Source organism: Apteryx rowi, unplaced genomic scaffold, assembly GCF_003343035.1.
Source record: "Apteryx rowi isolate R43461 unplaced genomic scaffold, aptRow1 scaffold_237, whole genome shotgun sequence".
Taxonomy (NCBI): domain Eukaryota; kingdom Metazoa; phylum Chordata; class Aves; order Apterygiformes; family Apterygidae; genus Apteryx; species Apteryx rowi.
Genome location: NW_020448719.1, coordinates 1,087,287 through 1,109,779, shown reverse-complemented (window position 1 = coordinate 1,109,779; position 22,493 = coordinate 1,087,287). Strand labels below are relative to the sequence as shown.

General features: G+C 43.7%; 1 protein-coding gene across 1 annotated transcript; it reads right to left on the bottom strand.

The window, feature by feature from the left end:
- On the bottom strand, nt 1-22,357 carry ELK3 (ELK3, ETS transcription factor). Its single transcript, XM_026066085.1, has 4 exons — nt 22,150-22,357; nt 11,501-12,295; nt 5,557-5,679; nt 1-1,637 (listed from the first exon to the last, which is right to left on the bottom strand). Exons 1-4 carry the CDS (start codon nt 22,354-22,356, stop codon nt 1,539-1,541), a joined length of 1,224 nt encoding a protein of 407 aa, XP_025921870.1. The 5' UTR covers nt 22,357; the 3' UTR covers nt 1-1,538.
- Between the last annotated feature and the right edge of the window lie 136 nt (nt 22,358-22,493).

Here is a 22,493-nt window from a genome sequence, read left to right as displayed (position 1 = left end):
TGCATTAATAAAATGTTTATTTAGCACCTTTCATGTTGAAGGATCCAAAAGCACTTTACAACTTGACTACATACATCATCACTTAAATGCATCCAGGCAGAAAATCAGCAAACAACTCACTGCATAAAATTAAAAAAGAATGGACTTTTTACCAGCTGCTTGGCCAGAAAGCAGAGCAGAGTCTTTAATGATCTGTAGCAAGGATCCTGATTTTGGTTTCTTTTTCTTTTTCTTTTTTTTTTTTTAAGGTCTCATCTGAAAGACCTACATGGTAAAACTGTGCTCAACCCAATTTAGCCACCTCAGAAAACTGAAGATTTGCATCAGCCCTGCCAAGATTAGCATCTGTGGTGCCAGGGAGTCTAGCCTAATCCTAACCTGACATTTAGATGACTGAACCAAGGTAGAGGACATACCTAATAAGTTAAAGTTGCAAATACATAGTAACACAGTGTTGGTTTTTAATCCAGAATTCAGATGTTTATGTATAAACCTCCCACAGGTACAGTATGCCTCTTTACAAGCACCAGACGTTAATTTGCAGTCCTACAACTTTTCCAGCTTCGGGGGAAGGGGAAATGTGACCTTCTGAGCTTTAGCAGCTAGAATAATCTTTCAAGGGAAAGGGAAGAAGGCACTTGGCACGACTGAACAAAGCACCTGGAAATTCTCCGTCAGGAATGATCCTCGTTCCCTGGGAGGACAGAGATTACCCACAGCCTTTCCAGCTGTAATGCTGACAGTTTGTAAGAAGTGCATGCCAAATCAACTCTGAGCAAAGTCTCTTTTTCTACAGAAGCACTTCCCAATGCTGGAAACATTTCATGGATGTACACAGCCCGGTTCCTCCCTGTCACAACTCCACAGTAGAATTTGGGCATGAGTGTGTAAATGTGGCTTTGTTACTCTTAAATGCACTTCCTGACTGTAACATTTATTACGTCTTTCAATTCAGCAAAGAAAAATTATAAGGTTATTTTTATACAATTTGAAAGCACTTAATACAAAGTTACATGAATACACTGCATCATATGGCCTATCTGTGGAGAAAATACTGAAATACTACCATAGGGCTGTTCAATACTAGTTTTGTCTTTCAACTTTTTATCTTAATACTAGAAAATATATAAATCATTTACATGACATTATGCAAAAGAAGGCACAGCCGGTTATAGTTTACACAAGCACAATGCATAATATGCAGAAAAGGGATTAAAAGAAGCTTCACATCCTTATTAGATACATTGTTGCAATCCATTAAGAGAAGTACTTCATCGACAACAGAAGTGTTCAACACTTGAGAGCTATGATATAAAAAAATTATAATTCATTTAATGCAAAACAGATTTATATATATTTTTATATATAAACACTGTTTAAAAATGCTAACATAATAAAAGTAGATTATCCATGTAATGAAAAGTGCAAACCAAAGTAATAGAGGGTTTCACAATGTCCTTCTCATGACACAGGAAAAACTAGCCCATAGGAATGAAGTGTTAAATCCACCAATGAGTCCTTAACGTGATGAGGCATCATCAGGATTTCTGAGCATTTGGAGAAAGCAGTACTGGAGAAGAGGTTCCATCCAGACTGGGGAGTGGCACTGGTATGTGACCATTTAGCAGAGTTGGAAACTGTAAGAGGCCAAAAGGTAAAAAAAAGAATTATTCTTTATCTCAAGTCGTTCTGCCCAAAAGCACATGCATTCAGCATTAGCAACTGACTCCAGATGTTTTCAAGACTTCTGATTTCTATATAGTAAGATGTATACCAAATGCCTGCGTCAGACATTAGGAACGTAAAACAGAGGATGAAAATTGAATAATCTTTAAATGTAAGAGAATTTATAATATTACTGGCCATATTTTATAATAAAAGTTCACATAACAATACAGCTGCCATCAAGCTGGTCAAATAAGTAATGCAGAGAAACGCCTGCCACCCGTTCTGCATCTACAAATATTTTTCAGCCTACAAAATATTAATTGCGTCTGTGCTTTTTTCTGTCCTTCATAAAGGCTAAGCAAGAAAGATCTTTGCAGAAATGAAAGTCAAGATGTAGTTTTCTGATAGAAAAAAACCACAGTTGTGAATACATAAAATTGTGAAAATTACTCTCATGCAAGTAATTAAGAGTTTTGATATTCACTAAGAGACTGTAAACTAGCTACGCTGCACCATTTAATATGTGAAGCAGAGTATACTGCACTTCAGTATTAAGATTCTACTGCTGAAACGCTGCACAAAGAATATTTATTCAATAAATAAACCAGTGTATTCCTAGTTCACTACAGCATCCTGACTGTAACTTGCCTACGGTGATGTGTATTGACTAGGATCTACAATCTGACCTGAGAAAAAGCTAAGCAAGTAGGTGGGATAAACTTGCCACAGCATGAGGCAGGTATTACCCTAGTAGTAGATACTCATCTGGCCTCAGGGCGTGAGTCCATGAGGCAGTCTGCACTCTGTGGACTTTCTTTTTTTCTTCCACTCTTTCTATGGACTTAAGAGAGGAAGACCTGAACAGCAGAAATCCCGATTTCAAGTGGAGTTGTGTATTTTTTAACCCCTTATCAGATCAGTCCTTAAACAGCGAATGCCCATTTAAATCCAGTCTTGTGTAACCAACCTCTATGTGTGCATATGATCTATTTATAATAGGATTACTCTTCCACTAAGATATAGCTAACAATAACTGTCTTCCAGCCTTCAGCTGAAATTCAAACCAACGGCAGAGGAGCAGTATGCTGCAGGGGCCTGGGCACCACGCTCATGGTACAGCACGGAGCCAGGAGTGGTTGGTATCTCTCTCTTTTAACCAAACAAATCCTCAGGAAATGTTTCTATATCGCTTCTGCCAACACTCATGAAAACACAGAACTTGATTACAAACTCTTGCTCTTCTAGTCTATGTTTCTTAAGTGAGACATGTAAATTAAAATGTGTTTAAATGTGATTTCTAAAGCTAACAAAGAGACGGTTGGGTGATCTTTGGGTGTCTGTCTAGGCAGGTGGCATGCTGGCACTGCTGCCTGAGATGCAAACTATGCTAATGCTACAGTTTCATCCTTCCTCTAGTCTCCACCCGAACCCAGCCGTCTTGTCCTTCTTCCTGCTGTCCCTGTAGCCCCCAGGGCCAGGACTATGCTCTTTATTCATACGTCTGGATACAATGCAGATCTGGGACCTGACTATGCCCTTTCAGTGCTACCATCAGTACAGCAGTAACAAAGAAAATATGATTAATTTAGTACTTAATTTAAGCTAACCTGGTAATTCTTACGTTCAGCTGCATTTTCTTGAATTAAACAGTTCTGTGCAAGTCTCTCACTGTTCCAGTTATGTGGTAATTTCAAACTAATGATGAAACATCAAAATAAGTTTAATTACACAGCAGTATTGCTTCAAAGGGAAGACTTTCCAGGCAGGTCAATGTATCAAGGTAAATTGTGCAGGAGACTGTGGATTTCAGTGATGTTTTACATTTGCTGTAAGGGTGAGTAGGCACAGAAGCATGGGATTTGCTTTCACCTTACAGGCACTGAAGGAGAGTTTTTACCAGTTAATAAGCATCTACGTGCTCTGTAAGGGAGTATTCACACAGTTGTATCCAGCAACCTTAAGGCAAGGATGAAACTTTCCCATAGGTTTGTTCTGGGCTTAGTGGGACCATGGACTCAGGTGCTTCTCATCCTGGTTCTTGTACTATAGAAATACTACTGCTGAAGATCTATAAGCAAAGCCAAGCACAGCTCTATTGCAAAAAGCAGAGCACACCTGAAAGAAAAGGAAAAATGGAGGAGCCTAGTCCCACCTGCATGCAAATCAACAGCAAGGGTGGAAACGCAGTCAGTCAGCTGTAGAGCTGCACTGGCCTCCAGCTACTTGCAGGATTTTGACTCCTTTTACAAGGAACAAAGGTTCTTTTAAACTCTCAGTGGGAATGGCCAAGTGAAAACAAAACCACCTTGTGAAGCCTCTAGCTCTTTCCTTGACTCCCTGATTTGCCATGTGGAGCCTGACAAGCGTGGTCTTGCCTGGGCACACAGGGTGCCCCCAGCCATCAGAGAGCGCTGCCACGACACCCACACGAGCCAACCCAGCTTCTGCTGGTGGGGCATGTCTGCTGCTGGGAGGGCTCTCACGTGGTGGGGTTTGGTTACGTTTCAGCTGTGGTTGCCATTTCCTATTGGCTGTTAAAATAAAACCTTATGCTCTACAGACACGTCATCTTGGCCTGTGCCTGAATTGGACGTAATTCTTAAAAGGCCCTTTGGGCCTTTCAGAAGTTAAGGAGCCAAGGCCACTTCTCACTTTCAGTTGCTGCAGAGGGTTGCTGGGCGTTTGTCTTTACAAGCTCATTCTGGGACAAGCCAGACACTTCCCTCCCAAATGAAATGTCTGCCTGATTTTAATCATATGTGCAAAACTAAGGTCCGACATGGAGAAATGAGTTTATATGAAGTGAAGCCTTAGGAATCTATGCTCAGCTGTCCCACTGGAGGTAAAATGACTTATTACCCCAGTGAGATCATATCTGAGCAGAGCGCTTGAGCTAAAGCCCAACCCAGAGCAGGACAGCCATTCCCCCCAGAGCGTCAGAGACTGACGGGGGCTCTGTTTATCAGCAGCCCCCTCCTGCGTTAGTGCTGGCCAGCCACAGCACTCGGGGATTTCATTCCAGGGGTTTTCCCTGGATTCTTCGACTGCCTGGATGGCCATCAGCTTCTTGTGCTTCCTGCCAATTAGCTGATCAGCATAACTGCTTCTATGACTTACTGAGTCAGCTGTTTTGCAGCAGCTACAGCTGGAGCTGCTGTGACCACCATCCCCACGATCCTCTTCCAAAGTCATTGAACAAATGCTGCAGCTGAGCTTTGCAACCGTTGTGGTTTACTTAACTTTTCTATGTACCACATCTCTACAAAGTCTTGAGATTTCTACTCTCGTGGTATCTGCATGAGACAGGACAACATTGCTTTTCTCCTATTACGTATGGAGAGGTAGCACTCAGAGAGATGAAGTGATTTTTCTGAGGACGCATGGATAATTTGCACAAGAGCTGGAAATGGAGCCTTGACCTTCAGAGTGACCTTATTTTAAATACAAGAATGTCCTACCTGTCTCAGTGAGACCAAAGGATCAACCTACACCCACCCTGCTGTACAAGACCGAACCTGGTCTTGATTTTTCCAGAGTCCATGTTCCACTGCTCTCCTGGCCAGTCCCTCTCTGGTCTGCAGTCTCTTTCTGAAGCTCTGAGGACTCAGTTACTTATTCTCACTGGGATTCAGTGTTTCTTTCTTTTTCCTTCATGCAATATATATGTTCTTGCCACACTACAGCCACTGCCCATTAGGGTTTGACAGTGCTGCCACAAGTCTGAAGAGTAGGTACAAGCAAGCAGGCCTCTCTCTAAAAATGCCTGTTAATTCCCATGTTTTGTCAAACTATTTGAAAAGCTCCTGGCCCCTGTGAGAAGATGTTCCCTTTATGTTTTTTCCCCATATGCACTTTCAGAAACAAAACCTGTGCATTAGAAAGACCTACCTGGAACAGAGTGTTTGGTCCCTGCAGCCTGGCAGGACTCAGAGGAGCGACAGGACTGAGGCTGCTCCAGAAGTGAATGCTAGACAGCAGCGGGCTTGGGGTCAGCAATAATCCATTTGGGGTCTGCAAGACAAAAAACACCCCGTGATGCATGCCTCCAGGGATTACAGCTCCTCTATATAGGGTTCACAACAGCTAAAGTATAACACTTCACCTATTCACTCTTCTTTCCAGTAATTTAGACATAAATCATGCTGAATGTACTGTACTGGGCTAGAGCAACTGTCCTTCCAGCCCTGCATCCTGTCTCCATAGCGGTCAGTACTACATACCTACACATTTAATGTTTCTTCATATGCAGATTGATTTTGTTTATATTGAGGTTTGCTTAAGGAGATGCATAGTTATTGCTTATATTTGAACCACACGTTACTCTATAAAATACCATGCCTGCCACGATGTCTGTAAACACAGCCTAGTCTCCCTCGGAATAATTTTTTACCTTTTTGAAGGACAGCAATAACTTGAACTGACTGCAGCTTTTGATGCATTAATGCAATTGTGTGTGGAGTCGAAAGAGCCATTGCCGGCCTTTGAAGTTTACTCCCCGATGGCTCCTGTTTGAGATGGAAGAAGATCCAACAAACGAGCAGTGCACTGGCTCACAGGGCGAGGGGCAGGCTCGAGTGCCCAGAGGGACTGCAGGGAATACAGCTAATAGTTTGAAAAGAACCAAAATCGAAAGAACTAAGAATCCGAGGCTTTTCTCAGCTCTAAGGTTGCTCTTTCCAATGTCAGGACTCACAAGGATAGCTGTGAATTCTCTCAGGCATTTTAAAGCACAATTGGAGGGGAGCTATAGTTAAATCACATGCAAATCTCTGTTCAAAGGAAAAGAGTCACGTGAATTATTCTGTACCCAGAGTAACTTTTATGTTTCCAGAAAGGAACATGAAAGTGATGTGACAGTTCTGAACAAAGTATTTGGCACACTGAATTAATCTCTCCCGTAATCTAGATGCCAAATACCCAAATCAGTCCTATTCAGCAAAGCGCTTGATGGCATCTGAGTGCACAAATTCCTAATGGGTGGGTATGTGTGCCACTGGGTAGGACTAGTGCCTCGGTGCTCTGCCCAACTTGGGCATCAGTTTGACTGTCTGGAGTTTAAAATATGTCAATAGAGAGTTCCCTGGGAATAGTGTGTATCTGCCCCTAAACAGCTGCCATGTCATGCGTTCTGGTACCTGCTAGCTTTCCACAAGGACAAAAATTTAAACTCTGCCTCCCACGTATAGCAGTTGCAACTGGGATCTCACTTGACAACTGCTTACACTGGAGGCCGTCACATTATGTCGCTAAGACTCTGTGGTGAACAGGCTCAGAAAGGCAGGTACAACAAGTCATGTATATTTTAGCATATGACGGATGTATTATTTGCGAAGTGGTGCCTAAGGAATTGGCTGTGTTGTTCTAGGCTCTGTACAAAGGCACGGGAATACCCAGTCTGGCTCTGACGTGCTTGCGATTGAATTCAAAACAAGGTACAAGCAATTAGTTTAACAACAGTAGAGGGGAAGAAAGGGGGAGATAAGGAGCAGCAAGCAGAAGGTCCTCCCAGGGATCCTGTCCCCAGATACCTGAAAGGCTGTTTTATATAAACAGCCTGGCTGGTCTTTAAGTGACTGACTTCTCCAAGGAATCTTGAAAGAAGCAGAGTTCATGGAGAAATGCGAAGGGAAAGGACATGGCCAGCTCCCTTGTGCTGAGGAAGGCGGCTCATAAATACAGAATCGAAGAAACCACAGCTACATCCAAAGGAACAATAAACACATGGTATTATTGGCAGAGCAAAGGGCTCCTTAGGCTGGAAAAGCAGGTGAACAGGGCGCAGTGAAGGTTGTGAAGAGGCTTGAAAAGTGACGATAGAGCTTGGGTTTGATGCACTGAAAAACTGAAATTCGAAGTAGAAGGTTACCCGTTGAAGTGATGAGCAATTCAGCAGCTATTGCTGTGTGAGCTGCAGAGGGCTAGAGCTGCGTGCTGGGAGGATTTAGAGATTGGTACTCACGCAGTAAAATAACATGTACCGCGGCCACAGGAGTACCAATGAGGTCGGGGTTGGAAGTATTATGAAGAGGTGGCAGCATTTGGCTGCAGATGGATGGGGAGAAAGCCCAAGCAGCTATGCCTGGATGCTGGTGACATCAGTGATCATATCAAAAGGGACAAAGAGCGAGGGGAGGCTTAGGGAGGAGAAAGTTTCTGTTTTGGTCTCACCAAGTGACAGCTCTTGTCAAGATATCTGGGAAGAAATACTCGGCAAGCAGGCACTTGTGACCAGTCCTCCAGCCCCATGGTGCTTCATGTGACAGGAAGACAGCAGTACCAGCAGAAGCCCTTATCCTGTGCTGCGTTGCAGACTGAACCACAGACACAGCCCTGGGCAGAAGGTTATCTACGGGGATTTAGGAGATGGACAAAGAACACACCTAACTAGGTCAGGATAAATACTCAGAGACCTACTTACGGAACAGCTGTGCCTAGTAAAGGTCAGTGCCTTAAAACCAAATATGTAAGCAGCCAGACCCAACAACATTCAACTATGGCCATAATATTGTGCAAACTGAACTAAGAAGTCCAGTGAGCTATGGCCTGCTGCTTTATTTTTTCTCAGAGAAGCTGCAGATATCCAGAACTAGAAAGCAGTTCTTGAGAGACTTCTTTGAAAAGTAATAGGGAAAACTAGGAAGTGTTTCTTCACACCTAAATACAGCCAGAGCAAGTGTTCAGAGAGAGAGGAGATCTGAAACTGAGCTGTACTCCATCTGGGCCTGTTTGCATGTTAGCATGCAAAACAGCAGTGCTAAGCTAAAGCTCGCATCCGCTGATGATCAGAGCGCTAACACCTACCAGTTCTGTGGGAGCCAAAAGCCAGCCAAAGCACTCCTCCAACTCTGTTAATATTTAATGCAGAAGGAGCACAGTGCATTCCCGGCTTGTGCTCAGTGCGGCCACCAGACAAGCAGAAAAACCACCGGAGGAAACCTAAGTGTAAACACCACCACAGCACAGGCTGTCCTAAAGCTACATGGGGAAATTGATGTATCACTTCATTTTCTGCCCTCATGTAGCCATATAGCTGATATTAGATCTGAAACCCAGTTGGAAGTTCCTACTTAAAAAACATCATTATAGTCTAAGCACAGGAATATTTTAAATAGAAGTAATTCATTGCACCAAGAGGATTATATTAAGCAGTGATGCTCTTGGCTTCTGACTTTTCTGAAAAAGAACGCATGTAAGCACAATCTTTCTTTCCACGTGTAGCTGTCGGATAAAGGACAATTGCTGTCCCATGTACACTACTTCCTAGGTATGCACCAGAGCCTGGAAAGTATAGGTGGAAACCATACAGACCACACACACCACGTGTGCTACATGCACATTACTTTGTCCCTAAGAAAACAGCATGTTATAAATGTTACAAATGCTAGTAGAGGCCTGAAGAAAACAGTTGGTCAAAACTCCATGTCCACGTTAGCCAAGAGAGGGCCAGAAAAAAAGTGTAAGTAATCTGCAAAAGAAGCAGGTACCGAACAAAATCTAAATATGCCTCTTCTAAAGCTCACCAAACGAAAAGTTGACATTGCTCTGACACAGAACTGTACTAGTATGTCCTGACCTCTTTGAAACGGTCTTTCCATTTTGAAATTGGTTGTGCAAATCGTGATTTTTTCAGGGGGCTCTGCCTGAGGGTTTTACTCGCGGTCAGAAGACAAAATGGAAGGCCATTCGGCATTACCTGCTCAGACAGGGTGACCTTCTCTGAACCTGCATCACTGCTGGAGCAGGAGCCAGTGCGTGACAGGCTGCTCTGCACCTGCACCGTGTGAGCACGCGGATCTTACAAATCAGAAACAGTTTGCTATACAATGCATGCAGTTCCCTAGGATAATGAGATGTACTGCAGATTTCCAGCCTAAATTGCAGCTTTAGTTATTTTGCATTGTGATTTTACAGTTATCTAAACACACTTGTACAGTTTTTATTTTATTGACACTGCGTCAAGCATTTAGGATGCAGGGAGAGTTTTAACCATACTGGAAATAGAAGGCTAAAACAGAGAAAGAAGCTATGTTGCTACACAGCCAAATGTTTAAATAAGTGGACCCACGGGCTACCCCACCTGGCTGCCTCTTCTGTGATAGGACACCCTCCAAAAAATAGATTTGCAAGGGCATGGCGATAGATAATAATCATCAATGTCTTAGCTAAACAGCCTTCAAAAGGAGACCCACAGTAATCTACACAATTCCTGTCCTAGTTTCAGGGGTAGCTACACTGTTTTAGAGATGAATGAGAAAGTGAAGTGTCTAAAGAAATAATTACAAAATGAGCATGTCAGTGAGGAAAGAAATTGCTCTGTTCATATTGAGTTTTGGGGTAGTAGTAGATTAAAGTAAGCTTGTAATAACTCATGCTGTCATTGTGTCTGGCTGGCATCTGATATGATTTATTTGTCAAATTTGCTCCCTGCAAGCAAAATACTTAACTGTGGTTATGCCACAGTTAGAGGTTATAAAAGCCTGTCAATGCACCTCAATTTTGGTTTGCCACACTTCTGTTCTTCCTGCCAAACATAACATCACTTAAAGGCGTTATGATGTACAAAAATGACAGATAAAGGCCCAAAAATTCCTCTTTATTTGCGACAAAACCTCATATCTAAGTTGCCTAAAGGTGTGTCTGAAGTGCACGGCACTGGGCGGCTTTGCACAAACTCGCTCTGCAACCAGCTGAAAAGCTCAATGGGAGAGAGTGCTGTGCCATACAAGCACACCTGTGCTTTCATCTCCGCAAGGCCTGCTTTGCGCTGTGCAAACATGAGACCTTGTTCACAGCCAGCTCAAAGAAAGATCTCTAACACATGGCTGCACTACAGGCATGATCTGTACAACAAGGCTTTTGCAGTAGGGCAGAGAAAAGGGAAATTCCGGATACAATCTGACCCCTTGATAGCCTGGATTTTCTGAGTAAATGAGACCTTTTAACACATATCTTTGTATTTATTTATTGAATGTTCAGCCTGTTTCATTTGATGATAGTATTTGCACCAACTCTTTTTTTTTTTGCCACCTGGGACATTTTTACTGTCAGATTTCTTTGATTTTGCACTGGTAGTATAAGACAAAACTCACTGATGAGCACACTAAATCATTTTCTGCTCTGTGATTTTCCTCTTGTCCTCTGAATTGCTAGTTTTTTTCAGACTTGCTTTTTGATGGACTCTATCTTCCAGAAAATGAGAACTCGACATTGACATTCCCAGAAATATGTGATCAATTAACAGTTATTTTATAAAGAACAAAAACAAACGGTTATGCAGTAGATCTGCACTGAAAGGAGGCTATGGCAAGTATCTATGGACCCGTAAAACTTTGGTAATTGAAGCTGGCTTAAGAGCCTTGTCTTAGAAACCAATTAATTTGCTCTGTCTTTGACAGCTAATGAAAATGTCACACTTTTTGTACGGATCCTACATCTAGCAGAGAAACCTAACCAAGCACCCCACAATGCGCATGCTCAGATTCAGACCTGCTGAAATCCTGTGTGTTTCTTCTTGGCCTTCTTCTGCTCGTTTTGTAGACCTGCAGGCTGGTTTGAATTGATAAGTGATTCACTCATGCCAACAGCTGCCCGTCTTGTGATCCTTCCAGGCACCCTGTGAACTAGAACGGCTTTTCTCACATTCACGTGGGAAGCCAGGAGCACAGTGCTATGAGGAACCTACTTTCTCTGTTTCATTCAGGTCTCCGCTATGTTTTCCTCTTCCCCATATGTTTTTTCCATTGGGTGATTAGAATGGATAGCGCTTGGCCCTCTCGGCCAAGCAGAGGGAGAGCTGGCTAAAGCAAGAGTACACGGCATGGGCAAGTCTTACCTGGGCAGAGAAGAAAGCTGGAGTCAGGGATCCCGAAGGAAGCGCGGGGCTGTTGAGGGCAATGGAACCAATATCGGTGCCGGAAAGAACCATAGGTGGGGTGGAGATTTCCAAGCCTTTGGGTTTTTTAGCCTTTGGGGGAAGAGACGGAGATTTTGCCTTGGAGCCTGAAGAGAGGTTCAGAGGCTCAAGCGAATCCGAGTCGTGGCAACTGGACTCAAGGAAGAGGCTCCTGTGCTCTGCAGGGAGCGGCGAGGTGGGAGACAGAGACGGGGACCTGGAGGATGACGATGAAGGAGATGAAATGCTGGCACTGTTGGGTAACATTAAGGAAGATATTTTAGCTGATACCGAAGAGCTGAGAAAAGCAGAGGCAGCTGCTGTTTCGGAAGTGGAAGGCAACGACACCATGGGCCTCATAACTTGTTTGTCTGTTTTGTTTGTCACAAATCTTATAACAGTCCGAACCTCTTCGACGGGTGTGTTTCCTTCTGACTTTTCCTCCAGTTTTTCTGTTTTGATTGGCTTGTAAGGGTCTGGCTGGTTCTGCAGTGAGTTGATGGTGAAAGAGGAGTACAGGCCAGAGTGGATATACTCATTTCGGCTTGTGCTTTTCAGTGCTGACAAGCTGTGCTTGTGCTGCTCCCGGCTCTCCGAAGGCATCTTACAGTCGCTGTCCTGCAGCAAAAGGCTCTCTCGGCTGATCTCCATGGCATGTGGATCCATTTTTAAAATCTCAGGAAAGGAGACAAACTTGTACACAAATTTTTGTCCGATCACTTTCTTGATAATGTTCTGTAAATACAAAAGCAGATGAGCCAGAAGGGTCAGTATTTTGGAGGCACTGAGGATAGCAACCATAAACGGTTTCACAGGGGGAGGCGGGCACCGCTCCCTCCTCCGGCTGATCAGGACATTTCAGTGAGGCTTCAAATGTGTCTTAGCCTGGGCTCATTCCCATACCTCTGCTCAAACAGAGGGGTCACAGCCCCTCCTCCTCATGGTGTCTAACAAAATTACCATTTCTGTGCTTTAAAGACCTATTGGTGGGCTACTTTCCTCCCGCTTCCTGAGGCAGCTTGGGAGTATTTTCTTTTCAGTGAGAACAACTTTGCTGCTACCTTGCAGATTCAGACCACTCCGCCACACATTTCGCAATGAAGGCAAGCGCCATCACTCATACCTCTCAAGACTGAGACCAGCTATCCCACAATATGAAACGCTTCTCTTGAAATGGCTGCTAAGGACAAAACAAACACCGCCTCCCTGCTCCCGCTGCTAACTCTCTCCTCCCCTCCAGCGTGCAGCGGTGTGGGCCTCAGCTGATGGTGACTGTGCTTCCTTCAGCAGTCATGAGCCGTGACAACGGCAAAAATCTTGCATAGGTTGCACGTCATCCATGGAGAAGTACTCGTGTCCTGCTGTAGCCTCTATGCTATCTCCTGGTATGCATTAGACTCAGGATGCTCCCTGATGCGGGCAGAACACTTTCATCAGTCTAAACCGGCTATCGAGATTTCGGAAGAAACTATCCCAAACCTCTCAAAGGTTTGTCAAACTGTTTATTTTTTTTTCTTTATATTTGCCATAATTAAAGTGTTCCTTTTATGAAAAAAAAAAGATTCCTTTTGAAACTGAAATCTTTCAAGAGGGTCCTGATTCTAGTCCTAGCTATGGCAGAATGGGTATGTTAGCTGCTCTAATACAACATGCTGTATCTAGAAGGGCTCAGTGTGGGCTCAGCAGTGTAGGCACTTTACGGCACTAAATGCTGGTCAGGGGGCCCGGCCTACGAAAGAACTAGAGCATTTACCACCCTAAGCTGAGCAGTAATTCCTGAGATTTCAATAGTGATTTCAATTTTCCTGAGATTTCAATAGTGATTTCAATTTTCATGAGATTTCAATAGTGATTTCTGTCTTCTTGAAGTCCCTGGTGGACAGTTTGTCTGTAACTCTCTTCTTAAAAAAAAAACTTTCAAAGAAGTTACCCTTTCAGTGGGGCAGGTTCTCCTGCTAGCACTCATCTGCAATACCTCCTCCTAATACTCTGCAAACAGACATTTGCCATCCTGTATGTAAGGGAATATGAACATTCACATTATTGCTAAAAATTTAATTTACTTTTCATTCAATAATAATATCTTTTCCAGCAACTGTCTAGCAGAATCGGAGACTAGTAGAAGAAATATTTGTTACATTGATTTAAAAAGAAAAAAAAGGAAGAAAAAGGAATGCAAACATCATCCCTATTTTTATGTGCACAGCATATAGCTCTGAGTGCTTGCAGTGCCTGCACTACACCTTCCTTGTCACAAAAGCAGGACTGGTTTGTAGAAAGAGGCGTCTGTACTTCTATATTGATTAGATGAAACATTGGATGAACACACTGTTTCTGCACTCTTGATTCATTCACAAACTTGATATTACATTTTTTTCTTTAAAAATGCAAAAAACCCCAACACAATTCACCTATGAAAAGAAATATCCAGACTGGGGTTTGTTTTCCTTTTTAATATGTTCTTTTTAATTTAAAATAATCCCTCCTCTCTGCTCCTGGCAGCTGGAGTTATTGCTGCATCCAGCACTGGGAACGGAGATAGATAGTACTTGGAAAATGTGACTCCCAGCAAGGAAAGATTAAGTGTATTTAAGGGCAGCATTTTTACACTGGTGCTGGCTTGAAACAGGGGAACTTTTTGCTATAAAAAGCAACCAAATGGGCTGGTGAGTTTATACTTCCTCTGATATTATTAAATATAGCTATATTTTAGGAAGGTCTCTCTCTCATTGTGGCTCCTCCATCCCCATAAGCCTGCAGCAAAGGCCCACTTAATGATGGCTGAAGATGAAAAGGACTCAAGAGCAGCTCCCTCGAGCACTTTGGAGGCTTCTATTAAACGTGGTGCCTGAGGAAACCTCCGTCAGCATGTAAGGGAAAATAAGGATGCAAATTAATTAACTGTCTTTGAAATGCCACTGTCACTTATGAATTTTTCTGACAAATAATTGAAGTGAAGGTAAAAAGCAGCTCTTTTTTTTACTGTCACCTCAGTGGTCTGTCAGAACTGTTCAGAACTGCGAAAGACGGCTCAGCCCGCAGAAGACACAGACAGACATCGTGACAAGTCAGGCTTGTTCCGCCCTTGGTATGAAAGGGCAGAGAAGGTTTCCTTATGCTAAGGACTGCTTTTGCAGGGAGACGAAGCCACTCGCTTGGTAGCAGGACAGCATATGGGCATATTCAGCCCCCCCTTTTTCGTCTGTTTGAATCTCCCAGGTAAATGAGCTCGTGAGCAGGCTTGCAGCGAGTGCGAACGTGCTGGCCCTGGCTGCAGGGAGCACCAGGCATGGCGCTGCTGGGGAGGAGACCACCCGGCCCACACTGCTGCCCGAGAGGAGACCCGGACGTTTTAGGCACTCAGAAACTGAGTGCCTGAAATGATGCGGTATGAAATATGCCTGCGGTCCCCGTCGTGGCAGATGCAGACATAGCCGGCAGACATAGGGGTACCCGGTTTGTATCGGCAGCTCTCAACACCCTTTGCAATGGGGGATAATCGCCTTTGCTGCAGTCACTATTTCACAGATCTCAAACACCAATTTGGAGCAGGAGCTGTATGCAAGCGCACTGAACCACTGGCTGGAGGAACGTGTCTCACTCCCTCCTTCTCCTGGCTGAACTACATGCCAAAGACTCAGTGGCCTGGGTCCCCCTGCATCTTAAACCAGGCTATAATGTGGGTTTTTTTGGTTTTTTGGTTTTTTTTAACTATGCATATGCACCACTATTGGAAGCCCTCCAGAAATAAATGGGAGCTATTTGACCATTTTCTGAGTATTAGTGCAACTCAGGCTTAGGTTTCTCTTTTTTTCGTGTGGTTCACACATTTCTTTCTTTGTTCTTAATCTAGTCAACGCTGACTCCTATTTCCTGCTCGAGCCATTTGGAGTTGTGGCTTGATGGTACTGCCAGGGTGACACAAGGATTTCAGTGGCTTGGCTTGACCCTGTGAGCTAGCAAGTCTTCTGGCTGCAGAAGCCATGTGGGGAGTGACCTGGGAACTGTGACCCCGTTTCTAGTTAAGCTTCCCAGACTAATGTGGGACCTCAAACTCCAGAGTCAGGAACACAGACTGGGGCTATTTTCCTCCTCTCACGAAATGACCTGTAATCAACACAGCGAGGGTGCCGGAGGTCCCCAAACTTACAGCAGAACAGGGCAAATTGGTCTCTAGGCCCCTGCCTGGGACAGAAGGAGAAGGGCCAGAGCTGTAGTTGCTGCATTTAGCTCCCATTTGGATGTGTTGCAAGTTCCCTGGCTCTGCGAGTCCCAGAGATCAGACTACAAATTCCTCCTGGGGCTTTATGAGGAGGAAGCCAGGCTGCCCCCAGGCTGGGAAGCCTGCCCAGGGAGAGGGCTGCCCTTCTCCACCCCTCGCCCCAAGAGACATTTGCAGTAAGGGGACAGGTCCAAGGCACGCTGTCTGCCCACGTGAGTGAGAATCTACCAGAACTTGTGGGTGGAATAACTACTTTTTCTTTCTGAAGGGTAAAATTACTGTAATCCTTACAAAAACAAGACAGGAAGCTAAGAAATCTTCATGCTCATGTCTGAAGTATGTAAGCCAGCAGGAGATAGCTGTGGCTGCAAAGTTTGCTCCAAAAAATGGGGCAGGTGTCCACACCAGCGTGTGCAGGCAAGCAGATTCTGTTAACGTGATACTTTATGCCCCTATGCTTACTATACCCTGTGTGTGTACAAGTTAAATTCGGATAAATTTTTGATGGAGGCACAGTTATTACTAAATTGTGCACCTGTATGGACCTTTGGAAGTACAAGACTTTTATTTAGCCAGATTTCAGTCTTTCCTCCCCCGTGTCCACCTGGACACACGGACCATTCTTCTAGCTTGCAGCTTGGGCCAGGGTCTCTGCTAGCCCACTGGGGCTCGCGAGCTCTCCCTTCCCTCTCACATCAAATATGAACTATCTTGTCTCTCTTTTCAGGGACTTTCTGGGTCCTTCTCCTCTACCCATCATCTTTTATTCAGTGTAAAACTCTTTACTCCCTTCTTCCCAAAAGGTCAGCATCCATTAACTACTTTTATGCCGTTTCAGACAAGTACCTTTTTGACTTCCACCCATCAGTCTTGAAAGAAGCTCCTTTCATACCTCCATAAAGCTGTTTGCTAATGCTCCTTCAAGTCTTTCCTTACAACACCTCTTAGCTGGTAAGCTACCGCCAGCACATTGGTATTGTTTCATTGTAATCTTGGATTTTTCCCTGAGTTAACTCAAGGGTAGACCTTCCAAAAAGTAAAGTAGTGATTTCCACTATCACCTTATATTCTAAAGTTGTGCAAGCAGGCCAAGCAAAGAACCCTATTCCCCAGACAACTCTTCCATGCTGCCATCCACACTTGGGCTTTAAAAACACGAACTAGGAACCAGGCTATTTAGTCTGACCTGGTATGGAGAGAGGAAAATGTCTGGGGCACCTCTGAAAGCCAAGGGCAAACACCTTAAAAGGTCTGGCCCTTGTGCTGCCCCAAACATGGACGAGAAGCCCGTATTATTTATATACTATATGTTATTCTGCCAGCCCATCTAAACAAGCAGGGAGCCATTAACTGAACCTAAAATGATTTATTCTGTCTTTGGAAGAGAGGCTGAATAGCACTCACTGAGTAAGGCCTGGGGCCACATACTGTTCGGAGGGGATACCAAAATACTGAATAGCTGCTCAGGACAACAGTATGAGTGTGTAATTAAAGATGCAGTGTAACCCATGTAAACGTTAAGGTTACATAGGCAACTGTGCTTCTTGCATTTCCTAACTTTCAAGGGCTTGACTTTCACAACCATAACGTCCAATTAATGTAGGTATCGCATGTAATTTCCTGAACTTCACCCTGCCATCACCCCTCTCCCCCTCAAAAAAACCTCACCGGGAAAACTCACTAACTTCCTTCTTGTGGTGTCAGCTAGATATGGGGGGGCCTCAGGCAGTCGTGAAACTGTTGTAGGGACTTCCCAAAGGCATCTGCTGTTTCAGCTATCAGAAAAACAAAGCAACTGGGCAACTTTACCAATAAAAAGGCTACTGGTCCTGCCTAAAAGGGTTTGACTGGCCAAAGCGTGTAACGGGACAGCCCTGCTGCTCAAGCCGCAGGTAGATAGCGTGCAGGAGACCTTCCCTCCGCTCTCGCTGTCATCTGAGCAGCTGCTCTGTTAAGGCAACAGAGGAAATGCATTAAATAAAGAGGGGGGAGAAGTGGGGTAACCTGTTCGCAAAACAAAGCAGGAAATGCAAAGTCTTTAGGTTATCTACAAACCTTTAGCAACCAGCATCAGGGTAGCAAATTACAGTTGAGCTGTGCCACATTATACATTTCCTGGGGTGCTTTATATCTGAATTTTAGATAATTCTAGCCATCAGTCTTAACAGCACATCATGCTTGCTTTCAAAGCCAGGCTAAGGAACTTGCCCTAATTGTGTTATTTTGCTCCAACACTGGAATTAATTTACTTTTAACTTCAGATGAATCATATGATGAATTTTAACAAGCCAGTGTTCTCCCCAAGCAAAATGGCAGAGCCCATAACCTCCATTTATGCAGTGATCAGGTTTTATTTCTCTACAGTGAATAATTGCAAAGACAAACCATAAAGTGCTAACTCAGTTAGTGTCAGCCACATGCACAGGGCAGCCTGAGAAAGAAATGATCTTCCATTGTGCTTCTGCCACTTCTGAAAGGTCACTGCCCTTGTCTCAAGCTCACATGCTGGCCAGATCACTTGGCTTATAGGTAGGTAAGTCCCTCTACATACAAGACCACCACCCAAATGAGGTGTCATTCAGCGGTCCTGCATCTCACCTTTCCTGCAGCTGCTCCCCAACCCATAGCACCACGTTCATCCTGTTTGCCCACCATGCTCGTCCCCAGCACATTGAGCTGCCAACACGTCTATCACTGACAGCAGAGAGGGAGGTGGCAAGGATCTCACAAGGCTCCCTAAGGCTACCTCAGGGTCTAGACTGCCCTCAGTTTAACACACAAATCAGCCAAAGGTCTGGGGAAGGGGAGTGCAAGATCCTAAGGGGGGCTGTTTGCCTTCACCAGTCCTTCCCATTTTGTTGTGCAGAAAGGAAAGGAGAAAGCCAAGGAGCTATTTTTCCCCTCCTCGACTTCTTCCCCTTCTCTGCCATGCAGCATAGGCTGAACTGAAGGCAGGGGAAGAGTTGAAGATTGAATCCCCTGCTAAGCACTCACTGCTGGCCCCCTCAGATTCACTGTGTGCTGTCCTGTGCCAGGATCTCTCGTGCTTCAAACCTTGCGGCAGGCTCCCTATCCCTCTGCACTCTTCTAATAATCTACCCTTCTCCATTGCCTGTGACCCAGTGGGACACAACATGCCATTCCCCCACAGAGAGTAAGAGGCTCCTGCTGTTTTTTGCTAAAGGAGCTAGTCCTTCGATTTAAATAGCAGTAGCCATGGTTTTGGTCTGGGGCTCAAACCCAGATCACAATAAATTGCCAAGGAGGAGCTTATCCTTATTTCCATCCAGGAGCGATCGCCTCCACTGGGCTGCAAAACTTGTGGAAAAATGGCCCAAATCCTTGTGTCACACCTAGATAAAATTTGCAGATGAGAGAGAGCACATATTCCAGGAAAGCAAAATATAAGGCTGTAAGAACAGTGAGCAGTCACCTCAGCAAGAAACCTGGTGAAGAGACTGTACGGCCACTCCTCCAGCAGGTGCTGAGTGGGTAGGGAGAAAAGAGACGACAAAGTGGGGGCAAGGCAACTGAAAACGCTATGCAGTAGGAAGAAAAAAAAAATGGTAAAGGGGTAGGGAATACAAGGAGAAAGGGAGCCTCAAGTAAGAAGTCATTGCATTCTATTGATTTGAAGAAATTTCAGAGACAAATCTCAAAGGACAAGTGCCATAAACACCTTCTCTCCTATTTTCAAGCAGTATCTGTTCAGCCACTGAATGTGTATTTGGACTTGCCTGGATATGTTCGTTCACCAGCAGGCTCTCTGTCTGCATTGATCCCAGTCAGGTCTCTAATGAGAAGGGCTGGAGTGACATAATGAAGCGAATTTCCCCACACTGAGCAGAAGCCTTTTTAGCGCTCAGTGCAGGGGAATTCACCACACCAGCTGCTTGAAATACTGAAATACCCACTGCACTGTCCTTGCTGAATCCCTTTGTGCCTGCTCAGGCGGGCCAACTTTGCAAGGCCTCGAGCACAAAAATCTGACTTCTACCGGACAAAATACTCAAAACATTTTATTGCAAGACTTACGGCTCTAAATCTGAAACTAGAAATAGTTTTTTAGCATATTAGAAAGAGCCCTTCCCAATTCCAATGTGAATAACAAAAAGTCTGTCAAATTCTGCTCAGTACAATTAATTCTCAGTGAATATATTTTTAGTTGCTGTGTTAGCCTGGCTGCACAGCACCACTGGATGCTTCAGGAATTAGTACACTACAAATAATACACAATAATTATACTTTGAGCTCAGTTCAGCAACGAATATATCTAGTTTCCTCTGCCTTGCATAGGTAGCTAGCCTGCCACAACCGTGCTGAACGTTAGTGTTAGTCACTGTATAGTCTCATCTTTCTTTCCTGAAAATCAGGATGAGAACAGACCAAGTAAATGTGGCTATGAATTTTTTCTTTTTAATATACCAATCTATGAGAGCCCTCCTTTTTAATGTATTCTTTGAGAACACAGGAAATAGTAAAAATAATTAATTCAGGTGTATCATTAAAATTATCCATTTAAGAGGAAATAATCCTTAAATGACTTTAATTAATAAAAATCAATGTAATGTTAATCCAAAAAAAGTTGGAAAAACATTTGGAAACTCCTTGAATCTGTTAGAGTTTGAAATTGAGAAAGGAGAACATACAAGATACTTTAGTTGATCCAGAGTTGTGTTCTTTAATTTTTTTTGCTTCTAGTGTCTTGCCATATCTGAGAGACTCTCAGTCTAGTCTGGCCAATCTAGTACAAACTGTGGTTACTCCCTGTTCTAATCTTTGAGTTCTCTGTAATACTGTTGCCACCATACTTCAAGCTGAGTCCAAAGACTGCTGAAGTGGATGATTTAGTCATGAGAGTGATCTTACGAATTGCCAGTATATTCAAGAAATCTGATTTTCAGGGGTGCTGGCCACCAGTACCCTCTGCTGACTTCTTCTAGATTATGGGCCTGCTCATAATCTCTGAAAATCAGAAGCAAATTGAGTGATCTAAGTAACTCTGGATTACTATGTCCAAGATGTTATTATTTCAGATTTTAGTTTTAAACAAACAGGTTGAAAATGGCTCTGCACCAAGTGTATGCATGACTACACTATCTGTCTGGTAGTGGCTTCTGAGAGCACACAGCATAGCACAATCACATGCAAGTTGCCATTTATAAGGCTGGAGTCTAAACTGTGCTGACGCCTTGGGTGTCATTAGTTCTATCAAACCTCAACAGATGTAACCGTGACCTCTTTTGTCAACATGAAGGAGGGGCAAAATTAAGTAGGTTTTGCAAGGGCAAATAAATTTAAGGAACAAACCTTGACCAAAGTATGCACTCCACTATTTTTACTTGAGATGCCCAGAAGGTAATGTCACAAGTGTGTGTAAATTTAACATTCTACTGCAAAAATAGTCCTCACCTGAGGTGAGCTCAACGTGAGACTATTACCTGGACAAACACACCCAAACACACCCCTGTTCTGACATCCACCACCTGGCAAGCTGCTTTTCCTGCTATTTGCTACTTTTAGTCTGCACTTCCAGTAAGACATCCAATTGGTGCTCACTTGCATATTTTGCTGCTAATTAAATCATAGCAACATATAATCTAGACTACTGTTGAAGCTAACACAGATTTTGTCCTAAAAATGACTTAGTGGAAAAGTTCCAAACTTTTAAGAAACACTAAATGTTAACAAATGAAGAGTTACAGTGAGATTCTTGTGAAGTAATACTGCACTGCCATAACAATTCTAGAAATGTTTGAACACTGTTATTTCCAACTAAAACAATTAGGTCCCAATACAATTGTAAAAAAAGAAGTTTTACAGGAAAGATCAGGCAAGACTAGCCAAAAATTGACTGTGTCCCACAAAAACTTTGAAATTCTAACCCACTATCCACACTGTTGGGGTTTTTGCGTCTTTTCCTTGTCCTAAGACAGCTAATATCTGCTGGCAAAGCTGCCGCTCTATCTATCTGCGGCATCCCAGTTTTACTGCTTTCTACCACCTTCCTGCATTCCAGAAGATCCTACGCAGGCTGTAATAATCAAACAGTCCTTCATTAGTAACACGTATTTTATTGTTGTCAAAAGCTACAGAAAGTATTGGGTAGCCAAATGCATAAACACATGTAAGCGTCAGTAAGTGTAAACCTAGGTCAAAACTTCCCCTTCTGAGGAAATAAATAGATGTGCCTTGTTTTCCTGTGCATGTTTTAGCTGCCCTCTTACCTCTACTGTGATTGCCTCCAGTAGTGTTATCCACTGTAACAACTAATTAGGGGAACTTTTAACAAGCTTCCACATAGAGATGAAATATTAAACAGCAGTGTTTCTATTTTCTTAGTCTGCACGAGAATAACAAAATTTACCTTGTCATAATAGTATCTGAGCGCTCGGCTCAGCTTGTCATAATTCATATTAGTTTTGTTTTTTCTGAGTCCCCACAGCTTAGCCACTTCTTCTGCCTTGAGTAGCTTGAATTCACCATCGTTAGATGTCCAGCAAATCAGGTGCTCATGTTTCTGGTCTAGCAGCAACTGCAAAAGGAACTGCCACAGCGTGATTGCACTCTCCATACCTAGAAGGGACAAAGGAGAGCAATGGTGTGAAAAACATCCGGGAGCACATGTCCCAGCCAGCGCTCATCTCAGTAATAAGCTCTACCTAAGAGTGCAATTTGGCAAAGGAAGTTACTGTATCATTGGCAACCAAA

Bases quoted from the DNA above. Each gene is read 5' to 3' on its own strand.
- ELK3 (XM_026066085.1), bottom strand. From the start codon at position 22,356: ATGGAGAGTGCAATCACGCTGTGGCAGTTCCTTTTGCAGTTGCTGCTA. The intron at 5,680-11,500 runs GTAAGACTTGCC...TTTGTCTTGCAG, and splicing joins CAGCTTTCTTCTCTGCCCAG to ACCCCAAATGGATTATTGCT. The intron at 1,638-5,556 runs GTAGGTCTTTCT...GGCCTCTTACAG, and splicing joins GACCAAACACTCTGTTCCAG to TTTCCAACTCTGCTAAATGG.